Genomic DNA, 24,053 nt, shown 5'->3' on the forward strand with positions numbered 1-24,053 from the left:
CTGTATAACTCTATGACTCCATATAGCCCACCTGTCCCTGCCACCCGAGATATAGCCCACCTGACCCTGCCACCCGAGATATAGCCCACCTGACCCTGTGACCTGTCATATAGCCCACCTGACCCTGGTTTCCGATACTATGGCCACCAGACCCTGGCACCCTATACTGGGCCCACCTGAGCAGAACGCCGTGCACTCCCGCCTCTTGCTTTATCTACTTGGCTCCACGGCTGGCTTCCCACTGCCTCACTGTGGTCGGACCCCTGGTGCTGCCACCTTTAAATGGCCGCAGGCCAGAAGGCACGTGATCCCCGCACACTGTTGACTAAATTCAAAACCCTCCCATAGAATTGTGATCGCTTCAATGCTAATGTATGAAAACGAGCTGTTCACCAATTTGAATTGCAGTCGCTGTCACTTTCCTGCCACTGACAAAATCCGGAACCAAAGTCAGGATGTCAGGTTTCCGGGAGTGCTTGTCCATCAGAATATTTTGGCCCCCTCACACCCACTCCCCCACTCCTGCTGACCTCACAAGTTCAGCCTAATATTCCAGCTGAGAATAAACCAATAATTTGTAAAGGTTTAGCAATAATAATATTACCCAATCCCCAACCACCCCATAAAGATATCAGCCCGCGTGAAAGGAGAGTGAGTAATTTCCTACCCCCCTGTTATTACAGGTAGCGTCACATGCTGGCACTTGGAACACATTGATATTCTGACACTGAATATCATTACATGCCTGTTAAATAAAAAAGAAAACATATTATCACCACAGTATCATTATAATTAGCTTCTAAAAATATGCCAGTCAGCGTCTGAGCTGTTCAGGAATCAGGGTCAGGATCAGCATCTGGGCAGTTTGATACCAAACGTTATTTTGGATCAACTGTTGGGGCTGCATGACAAACAAAATCACCTTCTGTGGGTGATGTGCATCAGGTTAAATAATCGAACATGCCTGATGCACTAATTTCATAATATAAACAGAAAATGCTGAAAATGGAGAAAGTACTCAACAGTAATAGTCTCTCGAAGCTGTGCGGTTTTTATATTTCTGGCTAGCTTTCTCTCATACTCTAATTTTTCCCTGCATATTAATCCTTTAGTCATTTTTTGCTGTTTTTTATATTCTGTCCAATCATCTGACCTGCCACTCACCTTTGCGCAATTATATGCTTTTTCTTTAAGTTTGATACTATCTTTAACTTTTTTAGTTAACCATGGATAGTAGGTTCTCCCCTTGGAATTTTTCTTTCTTGTTGAAATGTATCGATTCTGTGCATTCTAAAATATCCCCTTAAATGTCTGCCACTGCATCTCTATTGACCTATCCCTTAACCTGATTTGCCAGTGTACTTTAGCTAGCTCTGCTTTCATGCCCTCATAATTGTCCTCATTTAAGTTTAAAATATAAGTCTGAGACTCACTCTTCTCTCCCTCAAAATGAATGTAAAATTCAGTCATATTATGATCGCTGCTGCCTCGGGGCACCTTCACAATGAGGTCATTATTTAATCCTATCATGTTGCACAATACCAGGTCAAATATAGCCTGCTCTCTGGTTGGCTCCAGAAAGTGCTGTTCTAAGAAACTATTCCAAAAACATTCTATGAACTCCTCATCTAGGCTAACTTTGCCCATTTGATTTTTCCAGTCTATATGTAGATTAAAATCCCCCATGATTATCACCATACCTTTCTGACAAACTCCCATTATTTCTTCCTTTATACCACATCCTACCATGTGGTTACTGTTAGGGGGCCTGTACACCACTCCCACAAGTGACTTCTTGCCTTTATCATTTCTCAGCTCTACCCAAACCGCTTCTACATCCTGGTTTCCTGAACTTAGGTCATCCTTCTCTGTTGTGCTAATACCATCATTAATTAACAGAGTTACCGGTCCACCTTTTCCTCGCTTCCTGTCCTTCCTAACTGTCATGTACCCTTCAATATTCAGGCCCCAATCTATGTCATTCTGCAGCCATGTCTCTGTAATGGCTATCAGAGCATTTATTTATTCCTAATTGTGCTATCAGTTCATCTGTTTTGTTTTGAATGCTACGCGCATTCAGATACAGAGCCTTTAGTTGTATCCTTTTATTACTTTTGTAACCTCTAGCCTTATCTGCTGATTTACTCTTAGATTTGTAATCACTGTCCCTTTCTGTCACAGTCTGTTTATCTTTTCCCATATTAATACCTTTCTCCCTTGCCTTGTCTCTACTCTTTGATTGACCACATCTTCCCTAATTTGATCCCTTGCCCCTCTCTACGTCCTGTGCAGCAGCAAAGGTCACTACGCAGGTCACGCACAAGTTAGCGCCTTTAAATTGCCACATGTGCATGACCACATAAAACATTTAAAGGGACTGTACACTTAAATAAATCGCCGAGCACTTTAAAAAAAAATTATAGGGAATGTGTTTCAGGTCGATGAGCCATCTCTAACAAAAGGCACCACATTTCTTGAAAAGTTTTTAGAGGAAGAGATTTTAAACAGATATTGAACTGGAAAAAGTCAAAGAGGTAACTGGTTTAAGCACGTACATAGGCAGGGAAAGGTGAGCAAGGGAGGAAAGAAAAGGGAAGGTATGTGATTGGGTGGTCGGCAGGAGTGGGTAAATGAACAGCAGAATGATTACCAGCACCCGCTATCCCAAAAAAAGTGGTTATAATCTGAAATAATTGAATGCAGTGTTGAGTGCAGAAGATTCTAACGTGCAATCGAAAGATGAAATGCTGCTCCTTCAATTTCATGGGAACAGTATATAGAAGTCCAAAGACAGAAAGATCAGCATGGGAGTGGGGCAGAGAATTAAAATGGCAAGCAACTAAAAGCTTAGGGTCACACTTGTGGACTGAACAAAGGGGTTCAGGAAAGTGATCACCTAGTCTTTTGGGGTCCCCAATTTAGAGGAATCGCATTATGAACAGCAAGTACAGTGTACTAAACTGAAAGAAGGTCAAGACATGTCCTTGTACATGAATCACAAAAAGTTATCTTGCAGGTACAGCAAGTAATTAGGAAGGCAAATGGAATATTAGCCTTTATTGCAAGGGAGATGGAGGATAAAAGCAGGGAAGTCCTGGTACAACTGTACACATGAAATGGCACGCACAGCACTGCGTACAGCTTTGGTCTCTTTACGTAGGGAGGGATATACTTGCATTGGAAGCACTTTAGAGAAGGTTCACTCAGCTGATTTCTGGGATGAAGGGGTTGCCTTATGAGGAAAGGTTGAGTAATTTGGGCCTGTACTCATTGGAGTTTAGATGAATGAGAACCATTCTGGTAAATCTCCTCTCTGCCCTCTCAAGGACCCTTAAATCCTTCCTAAAGTGTGGGGACTAGTACAGGACGCAATACTCTCGCTGCGGCCTAACCAGAGCTTTATAAAGGTTCAGCATAACTTCTCTCCTTTTGTACTCGATGCCTCTATTTATGAAGCCCAAGATCCCACATATACTAACCACTCTCTCAATATGCCCTGCCACCTTCAAAGGTTGATGCGTGTGTAGCCCTCGTCCCTCTGTTCCTGCACACGCTTTAGAACTGCCCCATTAAGTGTATATTGTCTCACCCTATTCCTTCAGCCAAAATGCATTACCTCGCACTGGTCAGTGTTAAATTTCATATGCCACCTCTCTGTCCATTCTGCTGTAATAAATAAAACAGAAAGTGCTGGAAATACTCAGCAGGTCTGGCTGCATCTCTGGACAGAGAAGCAGAATTAACGTTTCAGGTCTGTGACCTTTGATCAGAACTGGGGGAAGGTGAAGGGGAGAAGGATGGGGGAAGTGAAGGGGAGAAGTGGAGGGGAGAGGGAGCAGGGATGTGAAGGGAGAGAGACAAGGAAAATGAAGGGGAGAGGGAGGAGGAAGTGGAGGGGAGAGGAAGGGGGGAACTAAACATACAAGCATACGTACATATGAACATATGCATTAGGAACAGGAGTAGGCTACTCGGCCCCTCGAGCCTGCTCTACCATTCAACAAGATCGTGGCTGATCTGATTGTGACCTCAACTCCGCATTCCCATCTACCCGCAATAACCTTTCACCCCCTTGCTTATCAAGAATCTATCTATCTAAGTGGAGAGTGGGAAATTCATGGCAATGAAGGCGAGAGAATGGGGCAGAAGTTCAATGTGGTAAAGTGGGGGAATGGAGGAGGTTGGGAGCAATGTGAAGGAGAATATTTGTCTTTAACTGTTGAGTGGGAAGGGAGAGTGCCAGTATGAACACTGGGAGGGAAGGATGTGTATGAAATTGAACAGGGAGAGTGGAACAGTATCGATTCCTCTTGAGTTAATATTGCTTTATAATGACTGTGAATTGATTACCTTGTTGTCTCCGCACTTGGTTCCTCGTCGAATTAGATCTGGACTGCTGGAATCAGGTAAAGTAGCAAATGTCCCTCGACATTCATAAACAGTGCCACCAACTTCGAAGTTTGAGGTCAAAATGCTCACGCTTCCTCCTCGGACTGGAGTCGGATATCCGCCCGCACACTGGATTTTTCCACACATTACATCCCTTTAGGGGCGATACAAACAAGTTAGAGCATCTAGGTTCACAATTTAGTGGGGTCGCTATTGCTACAAGGTCGGTCAGTCTGAATGTGTGTGGACAATTATTCTTGTGTTTCTCCAAATGCTTGTCCAATTGTCTGCTTGCTTCAGTGCATCGATGTTCAGGTTGATGTATGTTTCTAAACTTCACAAGATAAGGGAGACCATTCAATTCATCCAGCTCATCCATCCATAGAACCAGTGCTGTCACCTGACATCCATCTGGTTCCTGACTGAAAGGTTTCTCGTTCCACAACCTTACCTGATATCGAATTGAGGTATTGAACATAAGAACATAACAATAAGGAGCTTGGCTCTTTAAGCATGTTCTGCCAGTTATTAGGATCATAGATGATCTTCGATCTTAGCACCACCTTCCCACATAATCCCCACATCCTGTAATTCCCTTAGTATCCAAAAATCTATCAGTCTCTGACTAGATAGCACTCAGCAACCAAACATCCACAGCTCCCTGGGGTAGAGAATTCCAAGGAGTCCCAACCCTTTGAGTGAAGAAATGTCTCTACATCTCAGTCTTAAATGGCCGACCCCTTATTCTGAGATTGTGACCTCATGTTCTGGATTCCCCATCCAGGGAAACAACCTCCCAGCATCTCCCCTGTCAGGCCCTTTAAGACTTTTAGATGTTTCAATGAGAACTTTTCTTTGTGAGGAAATACTTCCTGATGTCAGTTTATGAGTTGGGGGAAGCACAGCTGCTCCTCCTAACTCCAGACAAACACTGTTTTATAACTTAGTTTATTATTCATTCAGGATATCCAGGATTTAGGCCATGCAACAATGAGGAAATGGCAAACTATTTCCAAATCATGTTTGTGTGGACTTGGAGGGGAACTTGCAGTGGTGGTGTTCCCATGCATCTGCTGCCCTTGTCTTTCTAGGTGGTGGAAGACGCAGTTTTGGAAGGTGCTGTCGATGGATCCTTGGTCAGTTGCTGCGGTGCATCTTGTAGATGGTACACACTGCAGGCAGGTTGTATCTGTGGTGGAGGGAGTGAATGTTTAAGTTGGTGGATGGAATGACAATCAAGTGGGCTGCTTTGTCCTTACTATTGTCAAGTTTCTTGAGTGTTGTTGGAGGTGCAGGTGGAGACTATTCCATCACATTGCTGGCTTGAGCATTGTAGATGATGGACAGGCTTTAAGGAGACAGGAAGTGACCTACTCGCCATGAACACATGGCCTCTGACCTGTTCTTGCGGTCACAGTATTTATCTGGTTTCTGGTCAATGGTGACACTTGTGTGATGCAAATCGTACTTGCTACTTACCATCCAAGGCTGAATGTTGTCCAGGTCTTGCTGCATGCTGGCACAATCTGAGTTATCATCTGAGGAACTGAAAATGTAACTGAACATTGTGCAATCATCAGTGAATATCCCCACTTATGACATTAGTATGGAAGGAAGATAATTGGTGAAGCAGCTGCAAATAGTTGAGCTGAGGATGCTGCCCAGAAGACTCCTGCAGCTATGTCCTAGGGTTGACATGATTGGCCTCCAACAACCACAAGCTTCAGAGTGTGGAGAAGAGAGTGATTGTAGAATTGAGTGCTTCCTAAACTGAATGCTAAAGTTGAGAATTAGGTTTAAATGGGAATTCAGTCCAGAGGGGAAAGGAGTTGCTGTTTTTTATTCTTTTTATTTATCTCCAGTATCTGGTAAGCATACTCCTTTGTCTCCAAGCTAGAAGACTGTAACTTGCTATTACTTCACTTTACGAAATTAGGAACTAGTTAAATAATCAAATAAATAAATAAGGATCGACAGACATGGCAGGATAGGTGGTGCACCATGAGACAACATGTGGGAGGTTGCGGAATGCGTTGCAATCTTGAATAACCATCTCTGCGGTTTGTGCTTATGACTTGAGCAACTTTGGCTCAGAGTTATTGGAGCCGGAGTCAGAGCTGCAGACACTATGGGGCATCAGGGAGGGGGGAAAAGATTCCTGGACATTTTGTTCCAGGAGGCAGTCACACCCCTTAGGTTAGGCGGAACTTTAGAGTTGGTGAATGTTCAGGGACAGGAGGGTGTGACTGTCAGTCGGGCAGGTATGAGGATCCAACATGTAGTGTTATGAAAGTGACTCTATTTTGTGAGAAAGAATTTTTAAAATAGGGATCTATAGTTAAGCTAAATAAATGCTGGATCAGTGTTTTAATGATGCGGATAGTGAGAGGTGAATTGGCAACAGTGTTGCTGTTTGCCACACAGCTCGGGTTAAAGATGAACAGAAACCTTGGTAACAGGGGCAGAAATTGACAAACACTCCTTTGATTGGACAAATCCTGTAGCACCAGAGCATCTGGGTGGGCAGAAAACTGTCACGCTTTCTGGTTGTTAGTCAGTGCCTGTGTGCTTTACCTTCTGGAGGAAGAGATCAGGTTCTTGCTGAATGTTTTATAAAATGTCAAGTGCTGCTAAAGTGTCATAAAGGGACAGAAAATGGAGCGCTTTCCAAGGAAGAACAGAAAACTACAACCCATCTCATTTTCTCACAATTCCCTAAAAGACTCTGTGAAGTTCAGTCTGTCAATTCGTCCTGTTTCTTATACTTCAAGAAGGCCTGCTAAATTACTTTTCAAAGCCGCTTGAAGAGAGCTAATACTGAAAGATTCTAAAGAACCTGTCTACGTGTGTTCAGAGGTTGGATTGTATGCCAGTTTGGTGCAGTGCGTCTCATCTGCTATTTTGTTCAGGGATGGGCAAGTGATCTGCCCGAGTGTGTTTTTTTTGTCTGTAATAAAGATAGGATCTAAAAATCCTTTTATTACTTTTTTTCCGGTTAACCGGAATATATGTGTGTGTGTGTCTGTGTGTGTGTGTGTGTGTGTGAAGGTACTAAGGTAAAGGGGGCTTTTTAAAATTTAATGTTGAAGTTTTAAAAATTTGATCTGTGTGATCTTGTTTTACTTCATTTCTAGTTAAGACTTGCATAATAAACTGTTAATTTTGTTGTTCAGTAAAGAAATGTGGTTAGAGTGTTCTATTCTGGGGGAAAATAGTGTTTCTGATTAAATTTTTCCACTTGTTGAAACAGTCAAGAAATACGTTGTGATCTGTGGAGAAGTGGGACTGAATTAACAGTGCACTCCTCCAGTCATGGTAGTAACAGTTGAAGGAAGAGCCTTAGTCCTTGACTTTGACCAACAGGTAGCAACTTGCTACCTGTGTGGATGAGAACATAGGAACCTAAGAGCAGGGGTAGGCCATTCAGCCCATCAAGACTGCTCCGCAATTCATAGAATCATTGAAAGTATACAGCACAGAAAGAGGCCACTTGGCCCATCGTGTCTATGACAGCTGAAAAATGATCCACCCAGTCTAATCTCACCTTCCAGCATTTGGTCCTTAACCCTGCAGATTACAGCACTTGAGGAGCATATCCAGACTCCTTTTGAATGAGTTGAGGGTTTCTGCCTCAACTACCCTTTCAGGCAGTGAGTTCCAGAACCCCCACCACATTCTGGGTGAAAAAGGTTTTCCTCATCTCCCCTCTAATCTTTCTACCGTTCACTTTAAATCTATGAACCCAAGTTACTGACCGCTCTGCTAAGGTGAATAGACCCTTCACCTCCACTCTATCCAGTCCCCTCAAAGTTTTGTATATTTCAATCAGATCTCCCCTCAGCCTTCTCTGTTCCAAGGAGAACAACCCCAGCCTATCCAATCTTTCCTCATAGCTGCATTTTTCCAGACCTGGCAACATCTCATAAATCTCCTTTGCACTCTCTCTAGTGCAATTACATCCTTTCTGTAATGAGGTGACCAGAACTGCACGCAGTACTCAAGTTGTGGCCTAACCAATGAGTTATACAGTTCCAGCAGAACCTCCCTGCTCTTGTATTCTATACCTCAGCTAATAAAGGAAAGGATTCCATTTGCCTTCTTAACCACCTTATCGATCTGTCCTGCTACCTTCAGGGATCTGTGGACATTCACTCCAAGGTCCCTCACTTCCTCTACACTTCTCAGTATCTTCTTCTTTGGCCTCCTTGTCTCGAGAGACAATGGGTAAGCGCCTAGAGGTGGTCAGTGGTGTCAGTCGCTGTGAGGCAACTATGGAGTGACCTCTCCATGGCGCATGCCTGGGCGAATGTATGGAGGTTGAGAGTTGCCCAAGCGTCAAAACCCCCCTCTCGGCCTTTCTGGTGGGGTCCAAAGGAGTGCAGAGCACGACGTTTGGCACCGGTATGGCTGCAGGAACTGCCGGAAACATGCCAAAGGTGACACATGACCGCCTACGGGGTTCCACTCCGGATTTTCTGTTAGGGTTTACTCCCTTAGCCGTGGTCTCTCCCGAGACGCCCACAAGGCAGCTGTTCATTTGACAAATAAAACAAGTTAGGGTTATACCCTCATAACCAAAAAATACTTGCTGCAGTCAGGTGGGAGTTGAACAGTGCAAACCACCCTCACCAGGTGGCCGTAACCAATTGGGGGCTTGTCTGGGATCTGAACTGCCAGACAAACGGGAAATTTGGAAAACGGGAGGGAAAATTGACCTCTAAATTGTGGAAGGGTAAACAAACAGGTTTTCTTGTACTCTTCTGTTTTCCTCTACAGTGCTAGGAACAAAAGAAATGGCCACATTTAATGCTAAGGAGTTTGTGCAGCAGGGAGAGATATCCCATGATACAAACATACGAACACGAATTATGAGAAGTAGGCCATTCGACCCCTCTAGCCTGCTCCGCCTTTCAAGAAGATCATGGCTGATGTGTGTGTGTCTGGAATTCCACACTCCCATCTACCCACGATAACCTTTGATTCCCTTGCCTAACAAGAATCTATCTACCCCCACCTTAAAATTATTCAATGACCCTGCCTCCACCACCTTCTGAGGTAGAGTGCTCCAAAGTCGCACAACCCTCAGAGAAAAAATTTCTCCTCATCTCTGTCTTAAAAGGGCAATCCAAATTTTAAAATGGTGCCCCCTCGTTATGGACTCACCCACAAGAGGAAACATCCTTTCCACATCCACCTTGTCAAGACCATTCTTGATCTTATGTACTTCAATCAAGTCTCCACTCACTCTTCTAAACTCCAGTGAAAACAAGCCCAGTCTGTCCAACTTTTACTCAAAAGACAACCCGCTCATTCCAGGTATCAATCTAGTAAACCTCCTCTGAACCACCTCCAACGCATTCATATCCTTCCTTAAATAAGGTGACCAAAACTGCAGCAATGAATAAAGAAGGCTAATGGAATGCTATCCTTTATGATGAGAAGAATTGAAAATAAAAGTAAGGATGTTATGCTTCAGTTATACAGGGCATTGGTGAACAACAGGTATACCGTTTTGGATACTGTTGGGGGAGACGACTTACCAGGGGTAGGCAATGGGATACAGGTCTCTGGCGCAGAGTCTGTCCCTGTTGCTCAGAAGGGAAGGGGTAAGAGGAGCAGAGCATTATGTACCCTCTCCAAAGCCTCCACCGTCCTTCTGGTAGTGTAGTGACCAGAATTGCATGCAATATTCCAAGTGTGGCCTAACTAAGGTCCTGTACAGCTGCAGCATGACTTGCCAATTTTAAGACTCTGTGCCCCGACCGATGAAGGCAAGCATGCTGTATGCCGCCTTGACTACCTTATCCACCTGCGTTGCCACTTTCAGTGACCTGTGGACCTGTACGCCCAGATCTCTCTGCCTGTCAATACTCCGAAGGGTTCTGCCATTTACTGTATACTTCCCACCTGCATTCTTTCTTTCTTTGGCCTCCTTGTCTCGAGAGACAATGGGTAAGCGCCTAGAGGTGGTCACACCTGCATTAGACCTTCCAAAATGCATTACCTCACATTTGTCCGGATTAAACTCCATCTGTCATTTCTCCGCCCAAGTCTCCAACTGCTCTATATCCTGCTGTATCCTCTGACAATCCTCATCACTATCCGCAACTCCACCAACCTTTGTGTCATCCGCAAACTTACTAATCAGACCAGCTACATTTTCCTCCAAATCATTTATATATACTACAAAGCGCAAAGGTCCCAGCACTGATCCCTGAGGAACACCACTAGTCACATCCCTCCATTCAGAAAAGCACCCTTCCATTGCTACTCTCTGTGTTCTCTGACCGAGCCAGTTCTGTATCCATCTTGCCAGCTCATCTCTGAACCCATGTGACTTCACCTTTTGTACCAGTCTACCATGAGGGACCTTGTCAAAGGCTTTACTAAAGTCCATGTAGACAACATCCACTGCCCTTCCTTCATCAATCAACTTCGTCACTTCCTCAAAACACTAGATCAAGTTAGTGAGACACGACCTCCCCTTCGCAAAACCATGCTGCCTCTAGCTAATAAGTCCATTTGTTTCCAAATGGGAGTAAATCCTGTCCCGAAGAATCCTCTCTAATAATTTCCCTACCTCTGACTTAAGGCTCACCGGCCTATAATTTCCTGGATTATCCTTGCTACCCTTCTTAAACAAAGGAACAACATTGGCTATTCTCCAGTCCTCTGGGACCTCACCTGTAGCCAATGAGGATGCAAAGATTTCTGTCAAGGCCCCAGCAATTTCCTCCCTTGCCTCCCTCAGTATTCTGGGGTAGATCCCAGACTCATCATCCACCAAGTCCTCCTCTTTGGTGATGCAAAGTACTCATTTAGTACCTCGCCCATTTCCTCTGGCTCCACACATAGATTCCCTCCTCTGACCTTGAGTGGGCCAACCCTTTCCCTGGCTACCCTCTTGCTCTTTATATACATATAAAAAGCCTTGGGATTCTCCTTAATCCTGTTTGCCAATGACTTTTCATGACCCCTTTTAGCCCTCCTGACTCTTTGCTTAAGTTCCTTCCTACTTTCTTTATATTCCTCAAGGGCTTTGTCCGTTCCCAGCCTTCTAGCCCTTACGAATGCTTCCTTTTTCTTTTTGACGAGGCTCGCAATATCCCTCGTTATCCAAGGTTCCCGAAACTTGCCAAACTTAACCTTCTTCCTCACAGGAACATGCTGGTCCTGGATTCTAATCAACTGACGTTTGAAAGACTCCCACATGTCAGATGTTGATTTACCCTCAAACAGCCACCCCCAATCTAAATTCTTCAGTTCCTGCCTCTTAATGTTATAATTAGCCTTCCCCCAATTTAGTACGTTCACCCGAGGACTACTCTTATCTTTATCCACAAGTACCTTAAAACTTACGGAATTATGGTCACTGCTCCCGAAATGCTCCCCTACTGAGACTTCGACCACCTGGCCGGGCTCATTCCCCAATACCAGGTCCAGTCTGGCCCCTTCCCTAGTTGGACTATCTACATATTGTTTCAAGAAGCCCTCCTGGATGCTCCTTACAAATTCTGCCCCATCCAAGCCCCTAGCACTAAGTGAGTCCCAGTTAAGATAGGGGAAGTTAAAATCACCCACCACAACAACCCTGTTGCTTTTACATCTTTCCAAAATCTGTCTACATATCTGTTCCTCTATCTCCCGCTGGCTGTTGGGAGGCCTGTAGTAAACCCCCAACATCATGACTGCACCCTTCCTATTCCTGAGCTCTACCCATATTGCCTTGCTGCATGAGCCCTCCGAGGTGTCCTCCCGCAGTACTTCTTTGGCCTCCTTATCTCGATAGACAATGGATACGCGCCTGGAGGTGGTCAGTGGTTTGTGAAGCAGCACCTGGAGTGGCTATAAAGGCGAATTCTAGAGTGACAGGCTCTTCCACAGGTGCTGCAGAGAAATTTGTTTGTCGGGGCTGTTGCACAGTTGGCTCTCCCCTTGCGCCTCTGTCTTTTTTCCTGCCAACTACTAAGTCTCCCGCAGTACAGCTGTGATATCCTCCTAAACCACTAATGCAACTCCCCCACCCCTTTTACATCCCCCTCTATCCCGCCTGAAGCTTCTAAATCCCAGAACAGTTAGCTGCCAATCCTGTCCTTCCCTCAACCACGTCTCTGTAATAGCAACAACATCATAGTTCCAAGTACTAATCCAAGCTCTAAGTTGATCTGCCTTACCTGTTATACTTCTCGCATTGAAACAAATGTATTTCAGAACACCAGTCCCGCTGTGCTCAGCAACATCTCCCTGCCTGCTCTTCCTCTTAGTCTTACTGGCCTGATTTACTAGCTCCCCCTCAGTTATTTCACCTGCTCTCCTACTGTTATGAGCGGCATGGACAGAGTGGATACTCAGAAGTTTTTTCCCAGGGTGGAAGAGTCAGTTACTAGGGGACATCGGTTTAAGGTGAGAGGGGCAAAGTTTAGAGGGGATGTGCGAGGCAAGTTTTTTACAGAGGGTGGTGAGTGCCTGGAACCTGCTGCCAGGGGAGGTGGTGGAAGCAGATACGATAGTGACGTTTAAGAGACATCTTGACAAATACATGAATAGGAAGGGAATAGAGGGATATGGGCCCCGGAAGTGCAGAAGGTGTTAGTTTAGGCAGGCATCAAGATCGGCGCAGGCTTGGAGGGCCGAATGGCCTGTTCCTGTGCTGTACTGTTCTTTGCTCTGGTTCCCACCCCCCTGCCACACTAGTTTAAACCCTCCTGAGTGACGCTAGCAAACCTCGCAGCCAGGATATTTGTGCCCCTCCAGTTTAGATGCATCCCGTCCTTCTTGTACAGGTCCCACCTGTCCCGGACGACATCCCAATGATCCAGATATTTGAAACCCTCCCTCCTACACCAGCGCTGTTCAGCCACGTGTTTAGCTGCACTATCCTCTTATTTCTAACCTCACTGGCACGTGGCACAGGGAGTAATCCCGAGATTACAACCCTAGAGGTCCTGTTTTTTTTTAAACTTTCTACCTAACTCGCTGAACTCCCCCTGCAGGACCTTGTCACTCTTCCTGCCTATGTCGTTAATACCAATGTGTACCACAACCTCTGGCTGCTCACCCTCCCCCTTCAGAATGTCCCCTGTCCGTTCAGAGGCATCCTTGACCCTGGCACCAGAGAGGCAACATACCATCCTGGAGTCTCTTTCACGTCCACAGAAGCACCTATCTGTGCCCCTGACTATAGAGTCCCCTATCACTATTGCTCTTCTGCACTTTGTCCCTCCCTGAACAACAATGCCAGCCGTGCTGCCACTGCTCTGGCTGCTGCTGTTGTTTTCCCCTGATAGGCCACCCCCCCACTCCCCACCCCCCCCTCCAGGAGTACCCAAAACAATATACTTGTTAGAGAGGGGGACAGCCACAGGGGATTCCTGCACTGAGTGCCTGCCCCTTCTAGCGGTCACCCATCTATGTGCCTGCACCTTGGGTGTAACCACCTCTCTAAAACTCCTGTCTATGATACTTTCTGCCACCTGCATGCTCCTAAGTGTAACCACCTCTCTAAAACTCCTGTCTACGATGCTTTCTGCCACCTGCATGCTCCTATGAGCATCCAATTGCTGCTCCAACCGATCCATGTGGTCTGTGAGGAGCTGCAACTGGGTACACCTCTTGCAGATGTAGTCGTCCGGAACGCTGGAAGCGTCACGGACCTCCCACATCTCACAGGTGAAACGCTTGAAACGACATTTCTAGCAATAATTCATAAGTTAATTTAAAATAAATACTTAAATACTTATTAAATCCTTACTAAATTAAGTTACAATTAACTATATGGTCCCTAGCGCTAGATTTCTACTATAAATATTAAATGCTAAATACAGTAATCTCCTCCCTCCGGTTTAGTTCCTCCTCTACTTATTAATTAATTAGTTAATTGGGGTTTTAATCAATTTTAATCAATGTTTTATTTTCAAATTCAGTGCAGATTCCCTACCAGCCAATCAGGTCACAGTTTTCCTGTGACGTCACTGACATCAGACAAGAATCAACAGGGTATTCTCCCATGAAAGAACCGGCATGAAGTCTGCGTTAAATTTGAATCCAGATATTGGAGTAGAAGTAACAGTGCACCCTAGCCTACTGTATGCACTAAGTCCCATTCACCCATCGCCTCTGTGCTTGCTGACTGGCTCCCGACCTGCTAATGCCTCAGATTTAAAGTTCGCTTTCTTGTTTTCAAATCCCTGCATGATCTTGCCTCACACCCTGCCCCCCACCCCTACTTTTCTGTAATCTCCTCCAACCATCATGAGATTTCTGCACTCCTCCAAATCTGGTCTCCGATGCATCCCCAATGTTAAATCACCATTGGAGGCTGTGCCTTTAGCTGCCTAGGTCCTAAAATCTGGAATTTCTTCTGTAATCTTCTCCGCCTCCCCCGCCTCCTTTCGTATGTTCCTTAAAACCTAGCACTTCGACCAAATTTCGGTCATTAGTATCTCATGTAGCTTGGTGTCAAAATTTGTTTGATAATGCTCCTGTGAATTCTCAAACCATTAGGATAGATTCAGAACAGATCTAGCAACTCAAAACTAGGCATCCATGAGGTGCTCTAGGCATCCATGAGGTACTTTGGGTCATCATCAGTAGCAGAATTGTATTCAATCACAATGTGTAACCTCATAGCCTGGCATATCCCTCACTCTACTACTGCCATCAAGCCAAGGAATCAACCCTAGTTCAATGAAGAGTGCAGGAGGGCATGCCAGGAGCAGCACCAGTCATACTTAAAAATGAGATGTCAACCTGATGAAGCTACAACACAAGGACTACTTGCATGCCAAATAGCAGAAGCAGCATGCAATAGACACAGCTAAGCAATCCCACAACCAGTGGATCAAATCAAAGCTCTGCAGTCCTGCCACATCCAGTTGTGAATGGTGGTGGATGATTAAACAATTAACAGGAGGAGGAGGTTCCATAAATATCCTGATCCTCACTGATGGGGGGAGCCCAGCACATTAGTGCAAAAGAAGAGGCTGAAGCATTTGCAACCAGCTTCAGCCAGAAGTGCCAAGTGGATGGTTTATCTCAGACTCCTCCTGAGGTTCCCTGCATCACAGATGCCAATCTTCAGCCAATTTGATTCACTCCACGTGATATCAAGAGACGGCTCAAAGCACTGGATACTGCAAAGATTATTTACCCGTTAATCATGTATTCCTTTGCCTTGTTTGACCTCCCCAAATGCATCACCTCACACTTCTCGAGTTTGAATTCCATTTACCATTTTCTGCCCATCTGACCAGACCATCAATATCTTCTGCAGTCTACAGCTATCCTCCTCACTATCTACCACACGGCCAATCTTTGTGCTGTCTGCAAACTTCTTGAACATGCTGAACGCCACTGGAAACAGCCCTCCAGTCGCTAAAACATCCGTCAACAGTTACCCTTTTTTTCCTGCCACGGAGCCAATTTTGTATCTACCTTGCTGCATTTCCCTGGATCCCATGGGATTTTATTTTTTTAACCAGTCTGCCATGTGGGAGCTTGTCAGAAGCCTTGCTAAAATCCATGTAGACCACAACAACTGCACTCCCCTCATCTCTCTTCCTTGTTACTTCTTCAAAAATTCGAACAAGTTGGTCAGACAAGATCTTCCCTTAACAAATAGAATAATAGAATAGTGGGTATCTGGAATGAGCTGCCTGAGGAGGTGGTGGAGGCAGGAACAGTAGCGACATTTAAGAGGCATCTGGACAGGTACTTGAATGAGCAAGGCATAGAGGGATATGGAATTAATGCAGGCAGGTGGGATTAGTACAGATAGGCATTATGGTCGGCATGGACGCGGTGGGCCGAAGGGCCTGTTTCTATGCTGTACGACTCTGACTAAATCCATGCGGTCTGCCCTTGATTAAACCGTGCCTTTCTAAGTGACAGTTTATCCTATCTCTCAGAATAGATTCCAAATTGCATCTGAATACTCTGTAACCAGGAATGTTGATCTGCCATTCCTGTCCCTCCTTAAGCCATGTTTCTTCAATGAGATCATGGCTGATCATCTACTTCAATGCCTTTTCCCCACACTATCCACATATCCCCTTATGTCATTGATATTTAGAAATCTGTCAATCTCTGCTTGAAACATACTCAATGACTGAGCTTCCACAGCTCTCTGGGGTAGAGAATTCCAAAGATTCACAACCCTCTGAGTAAAGAAATTTCTCCTCATCTCTTTCCTAAGTGGCTTCCCCCTTATTTTGAAATTGTGTCCCCTGGTTCTAGACTCCACAACCAGGGGAAACATCTTAGCTGCATCTACCCTGTCTATCCCTTTAAGTATTTTGTAGGTTTCAAAGAGATCACCTCTCATTCTTCACTCTAGAGAATACAGGCCCAGTTTCCCCAATCTCTCTTCATAAGACAGTCCCGCCATCCCGGGAACAAGTCTGGTGAACATTCTTTGCACTCCCTCTATGGCAATAATATCCTTCCTAAGGGGACCAAAACTGCACACAGTACTCCAGGTGCGGTCTAACCTCGGTTTCATACAATTGAGGCAAGACTTCACTACTCCTGTACTCAAATCCTCTTGCGATAAAGGCTAACATACCAGTAAGCCTTCCTAATTGCTTGCTGCACCTACTTGTTAGCTTTCAGTGACTTTTTAACAAGGACACCCAGGTGCCTTTTTACATCTACAATTTCTAATCTCTTACCATTTAAGAAATACTCTGCACATCTATTCCTCCTACCAAAGTGGATAACCTCACATTTTACCACATTATATTCTATCTGCCACTTTCTTGCCCACTCACTAAGTCTGTCCAAATCCCTTGAAGCCGCTTTGTATCTTCCTCACAACAAACATTCCCACCTAGTTTTGTGTTCTCCTAGAATTTAGAAGTATTACTTTTGGTCCCCACCTGAAAATCATTGATATATATTGTGAAAAGCTGGGGCCCAAGGACTGATCCTTGCAATATCCCACTAGTCACAACCTGCCAATGACATGTGTATTCCTACTCTCTGTTTTCTGCATGTTAATCCATGCCAGTATATTACCTCCTATCCCCTGTGCTAACCAACCTCCTGTGGGGGACTTTTATTAAAAGCCTTCTGAAAAACCAAGTGTACCACGTCCACTGACTCCCCTTTATCAATTCTGTTAGTAACATCCTCAAAAAACTCCAACAGGTTCATCAAACATGATTTCCCATTTATAAATCCATGTTGACTATGCCCAATCAGATCATTATTATCCAAGTGTCCATTTATCACATCTTTTAGAATAGATTCTAGCATTTTCCCAATGACTGATGTAAGGCTAACAGGTCTGTAATTCCATGTTTTCTCTCTCCCTCCCTTCTTCAATAGTGGGATGACATTTGCTACCTTCCAATCTGCAGGAACCATTCCAGAATCTATAGAATTTTGGAAGATGATCACCAATGCATCCACTATCTCCATAGCTACCTCTTTCAACACACTGGGATGTAGAATATCAGGTCCTGGGGACTGATCAACCTTCAGCCCCATTAATTTCTCTAATCCCTAATCCCTTGGATCTCTAATTCTGGGAGGTTTCTTGAATCTTCCTCAGTGAAGACAGACACAAAGTAATCATTTAGCTTCTCTGCCATTTCTCTATTCCCCATTATAAATTCTCCTGACTCTGCCTGTAATAGACCCACATTTGTCTTAGCCAAACGATTTATTTCTACATACCTATAGAAGATTTTACAGTCCATTTTTATGTTTTTTGCTCATTCACATTCATATTCTATTCTCCCTTTCTTTATCACTTTCTTGGTCCTCCTTTGCTGTATTCTAAAATCCTCCCAATCCTCAGGTTTACTACTATTTCTGGGCACTTTATAGGCCTTTTCCTTTAATCTTATACAATCCTTAACTTCCTTTGTTATCCATGGTTGACTGCCTTTACGTTTGGGGTCTTGGTGCCTTGAAGGAATGTATAGTTGCTGTAAACTATGTAATATTTCTTTAAAGACTATCCATTGCCTATGTACTGTTATACCTTTTAATGTATTTTCCCAATCCACCTTAGCCAATTTTCCCCTCATACCTTCATAATTTCCATTGTTCAAATTTAGCACACTGGCTTCAGATTAAACTACCTCACTTTCAAACATAATGTAAAATTCTATCATATAGTGGTCCCTCATCCCGAAAGGTTCTTTTACAACAAGATTATTAATTAGCCCTTTCTGATTACATTATACTAGATCTAAAATAGCCTGTTCCCTAATCTGTTCCTCAACATACTGCTCTAGAAAACCATCCCTAACACACTCCAGAAATTCATCCCCTGCAGCATTCGTGCTCATTACCACAGCATTAGTACTCATTAGGTTTACCCAGTCTATGTGCAGATTGAAGTCACCAATGATTATGGTATTACCCATGCTACATGCTTCTTTACTCTCTTGATTAATACCATGCCGCACACGATGACTACTGTGTGGTGGCTGTTTCTTAGCTCCACCCAAACAGATTCCATATTTTGTTCTTCCGATCTGAGATCCTCCCTTACTAATGTACTGATCCACTCGCTCAAACGATAACATTTTGCTCGCTTTCCTAATTACTTGCCGAACCTGCATACTAACCTTTTGCGATCCATATGCTAGGACACCCAATTCGCTCTGCATCTCAGAGCTCTGCAATCTCTCACCATTTAGATAATATGCTTCTTTTTTACTCTTCCTGTTAAAATGGACAATTTCACATTTTCTGACATTATACTCCATTTGCCAGATCTCTGCCCATTCACTTAAGCTATCTATATCCCTTTGTAGCCTCCTTCTGTCCTCTTTGCAACTTACTTTCTTATCTATCTTTGTGTCTTGAGCAAAATTAGCAACCGTACCTTTGATCCCTTCATCTAAGTCATTTATATAAATTGTAAAAAGTTGAGGCCCCAGCACTGATCCCTGTGGCACTCTACTTGCTACATTTGTCAACCAGAAAATAACCTATTTATACTTGCTCTCTGTTTCCTGTTAGCTAGCCAATCTTGTATCCTTGTCAATTTGTTACCACCTACACCATGAGGTTTTATTTTCCACAATAACCTTTGATGTGGCACCTTATCAAATGCCTTCTGGAAATCTAAGTACAGTACATCCACCAGTTTCCCTTTATCCACAGCATGTTCCTTTTTCAAAGAATTTCAATAAATTGGTTAAACATGATTTCTCTTTCATAAAACCATGTAAAAAAGTTCTTCCTCATTTTCCCCCTGCATTTCTTGCCCAAAACCTTCAATCTGTGTCCTCCAGTCCTTGTACCATTAGTTAGTTCCTATCTAACTTAGCAAGCCTGTCATAATCTTGCACATTTCTATTAAATTTCCCCTCAATCTCTTTTGTTCCAAGGTGAACAATCCTTGTTTTTTCTACTAAAATCCCCCATCCCAAGAATCATTCTGGTAAATCTCCTCTACACCCTCTCAAGGGCCTTCACATCCTTCCTGAAGTGTGGTGACCAGAATTGGACATAATACTCCAGTTGGGGCCTAACCAGAACTTTATAAAGGTTCAGCATAACTTCCATGCTTTTATACTCAATGCCTCTATTTATGAAGCCCAAGATCCCATATGCTTTAGTAACCACTCTCTCAACATGTCCTGCAACCTTCAAAGATCGATGTACATGCACCCCCAGGTCCCTCTGTTCCTGTACACTCTTTAGAACTGTGCCATTAAGTATATATTGCCTCTCCCTATTTCTTCTGCCAAAATGCATCATCTGACATGTGACATTATTAAATTCCATCTTTCACCTCTCTACCCATTCTGCGAGCCTATCTATGTCCTGTTGCAGGTGGTTCATATCATCCTCACTGGTTGCTACATCTCCAGGTTTGCTGTTACCGGCGAGGGTTTCCATTTTGTGTTAAATTTTGAGAGTGTGTGTTTTAAAAGATGAAAAGGAACTTTGGATTTTTTTGTTTCGAAGAAGGTTTGGGACTGATTTTGACCTGAAGGTAAGCAGGAAGGCACCTGTTTTCAAACAACCCAGCAATGGTTGTTTTGGTGGAGAGATGTTTGCAAAGGAGTGACAGGCCAAGATTTACAGGTGTCACAGGACTTGCTTCTGGAAAGTTTTGAGTTTCAATTTCAACTATTAAAAAAACAGTTTGCTTCCTGACCTGCTGGAATAAAAACAGCTCATCTTTCTCTTGAAAACCAATCCTTTATCTCCAGTGTTTCACATTCCTATTTGCTCCAGTATTTGAAGAAAGTCTGCACGTTTAAATAACTAGCATGTTAAATGTGTGGAACTGAAATCTTGTTGCTGCATTTCTGCTTTAACACCCGACTGAAGCCTTCTGTAGCTGCATCTCTTGGAAAGCCTAACCAAAACTGATCCTTAACATCGCCTGGAAAGAACTGTTCTAGGAAGATGTCATTAACAGCCGCCTATTCACCTTTGGGACACCTCACCAAAACAAAGGACTTCTTTCCATACCTTCTTTTCAGCCCAAGTGTTTTTAATTTTTAATTCCTGCTATTTCTTTGTAACAACTGTAAACAAAAATCTCTTTTTTTCTCTGGTTAACTGGTTGTCTATGTTTGTGAGTGTGTGATGGCTAAGATAAATAAGAGGCTTTAATATTCCCATTTGTGGGTATGTTTTACTTTATTATTGGTTAAGACTTGGTGTATAATAAACAAATAATGTTGTTGCTTATTAAAGAAACCTGTTTGGTATGCTTTATTCTGGGGAAAATAGTGTACCTGACTGTTTTGGTGAGTGTGAAAATTTAAATATATGTTGTGACCTGTGGAGAAATGGGACTGAATTAACAGTGCACTCCTCCCACCTTGGTCATAACCAAAAAAAAGCAGTGGTCCCAGCACTGACCCTTGGGGAACACCACGATCTACCATCCTTTAGTCTGAGAAACAACCATTTTCTCTTTCCACAGATGCTGCCAGACCTGTTGAGTATTTCTAGTACTTTCTGTCCTTATTTACTATGCCTCGCTGTTTTCTGTCCTTAAGCCACTTTTTTTTTTATCCAATCGGACACTGACCCTCCTATTCCATGGGCCCCAGTTTTGTTAACCAGACTTTTATGTGGCACCTTATAAAATGCTTTCTTAAAATCCATGTACACAACATTCACTGCATTCCCTTCATCAATTATTTCTGTTACATCATCAAAAAATTCAATTAGATTAGTCAAGCGTGATCTGCCTTTTACAAATTCGTGCTGGCTATCCTTAATTAAGGATATAAATTCACCAGAAAAAACAACAGACCTGAGGATTGGGAGCAGTTTAGAATTCAGCAAAGGAGGACCAAGGGATTGATTAAGAAGGGGAAAATAGAGTACGAGAGCAAGCTTGCGGGGAACATAAAAACTGACTGTAAAAGTTTCTATAGGTATGTGAAGAGAAAAAGATTGGTGAAGACAAATGTGGGTCCCTTACAGTCAGAAACAGGGGAATTTATTATGGGGAACAAAGAAACGGCTGACCAACTAAATGCATACTTTTGTTCTGTCTTCACAAAGGAGGACACAAATAAGGAGAGGCAGTGCCGTACTGGTATTGTCACTGGACTAGTAACCCAGAAACCCAGGTATTGCTCTGGGGATATGGGTTCGAATCCCACTACAGCAGAAAGTGGAACTTGAATTTAATTAATAAATCTGGAATTTAAAGCTAGTCTAATGATGGCCATGAAACCATTGTCGATTGTTGTAAAAACCCATCTGGTTCACTAATGAACTTTAGGGAAGGAAATCTGCTGTCCTTACCTGGTCTGGCCTACATGTGACTCCAGATCCACAGCAATGTGGTTGACTCTTACATGCCCACGAAATGGCCTAGCAAGCCACTCAGTTCAAGGGCAATTAGGGATGGGCAATAAATACTGGCCTGACCTGCGATGCCCACATCCCATGAATGAATATAAAAAAAAATCATACCAGAAATGTTGGGGAACACAGGGTTTAGTGAGAGAGGGGAACTGAAGGAAATCAATATTGGTAGATAAATGGTATTGGGGAAATTGATGGGATTGAATGCCGATAAATCCCCAGGGCCAGATGGTCTGCATCCCAGAGTACTTAAGGAAGTGGCCTGAGAAATAGTGGATGCATTGGTGGTCATCTTCAAGATTCTATAGACTCTGGAACAGTTCCTACAGATTGGAGGGTAGCTAATGTAACCCCACTATTTAAAAAAGGAGGTAGAGAGAAAACAGGGAATTATAGACCAGTCAGCCTGACATCATTAGTGGGGAAAATTCGAGAGTCCATTATCAAAGACTTTACAGCCGAGCACTTGGAGAACAGTGGTAGAATCAGACAGAGTCAGCATGGATTTACGAAAGGGAAATCATGCTTGACAAATCTACTAGAATTCTTCGAGGATGTAACTAGTAGAGTTGATGAGGGGGAGCCAGTGGATGTGGTTTATTTGGACTTTCAGAAGGCTTTCGACAAAGTCCCACATACGAGATTAGCTTGTAAAATTAAAGTGCATGAGATTGGGGGTAGTGTATTGCGATGGATAGAAAATTGGTTGGCAGACAGGAAACAAAGAGTAGGAGTAAACGGGTCTTTTTCCGAATGGCAGGCAGTGACTATTGGGGTACTGCAGGGATCGGTGCTAGGGTGGCGCAGTGGTTAGCACTGCAGCCTCACAGCTCCAGCGACCTGGCTTCAATTCTGAGAACTGCCTGTGAGGAGTTTGCAAGTTCTCCCTGTGACCGTGTGGGTTTCTGCTGGGTGCTCCGCTTTCCTCCCACAGCCAAAGACTTGCAGGTTGATAGGTAAATTGGCCATTGTAAATTTCCCGTAGTGTAGGTAGGTGGTAGGAGAATGGTAGGGAATATGGGATTAATGTAGGATTAGTATAAATGGGTGGTTGTTGGTCGGCACAGACTTCGTGGGCTGAAGGGCCTGTATGACCCCAGCTATTCACAATATCTATTAATGATTTAGATGAGGGAACTAAATGTAATATCTCCACATTTGCAGATGACACTAAACTGGGTGGGAGGGCGAGTTGTGAGGAGGATGCAGAGAGGCTTCAGGGTGATTTGGACAAGTTGAGTGAGTGGGCGAATGCCTGGCAGATGCAGTATAATGTGGATAAATGTGAGGTTATTCACTTTGGTAGCAAAAACAGGAAGGCAGATTATTATCTGAATGGCTATAAACTGAGAGAGGGGAATATTCTGCGAGACCTGGGTATTCTCGTACACCAGTCGCTGAAGGTAAGTATGCAGGTGCAACAGGCGGTAAAAAAGGCAAATGGTATGTTGGCCTTCATAGCGAGAGGATTCGAGTACAGAAGCAGGGATGGCTTGCTGAAATTATACAGGGCCTTGGTGAGGCCACACCTGGAATATTGTGTGCAGTTTTGGTCTCCTTATCTGAAGAAGGATGTTCTTGCTATCGAGGGAGTGCAGTGAAGGTTTATCAGACTGATTCCTGGGATGGCGGGTCTTACGTATGTGGAGAGATTGAGTCGGTTAGGATTATATTCACTGGAGTTCAGAAGAGTGAGGGGGGATCTCATAGAAACCTATAAAATTCTCACAGGACTTGACAGGGTAGATGCAGGAAGGATGTTCCCGACGGTGGGGGAGTCCAGAACCAGGGGTCATAGTCTAAGGATACGGGGTAAACCTTTCAGGACTGAGATGAGGAGAAATTTCTTCACCCAGAGAGTG

At 43.8% G+C, this 24,053-nt stretch overlaps 1 protein-coding gene across 1 annotated transcript in view; it reads right to left on the bottom strand.

The window, feature by feature from the left end:
• The window catches only part of LOC137377644 (disintegrin and metalloproteinase domain-containing protein 12-like), a 369,827-nt gene that overhangs the window by 43,688 nt on the left and 302,086 nt on the right, over positions 1-24,053 (bottom strand). The window contains exons 16-17 of the mRNA XM_068047522.1: positions 4,351-4,543; positions 668-745 (exon numbers count right to left, since the gene is read on the bottom strand). Coding sequence (XP_067903623.1) covers positions 668-745; positions 4,351-4,543 — 271 coding nt within the window. The remainder of the gene's footprint in view (positions 1-667; positions 746-4,350; positions 4,544-24,053) is intronic.

Source organism: Heterodontus francisci, chromosome 1 (genome assembly GCF_036365525.1).
Source record: "Heterodontus francisci isolate sHetFra1 chromosome 1, sHetFra1.hap1, whole genome shotgun sequence".
Classification (NCBI taxonomy): Eukaryota; Metazoa; Chordata; class Chondrichthyes; order Heterodontiformes; family Heterodontidae; genus Heterodontus; species Heterodontus francisci.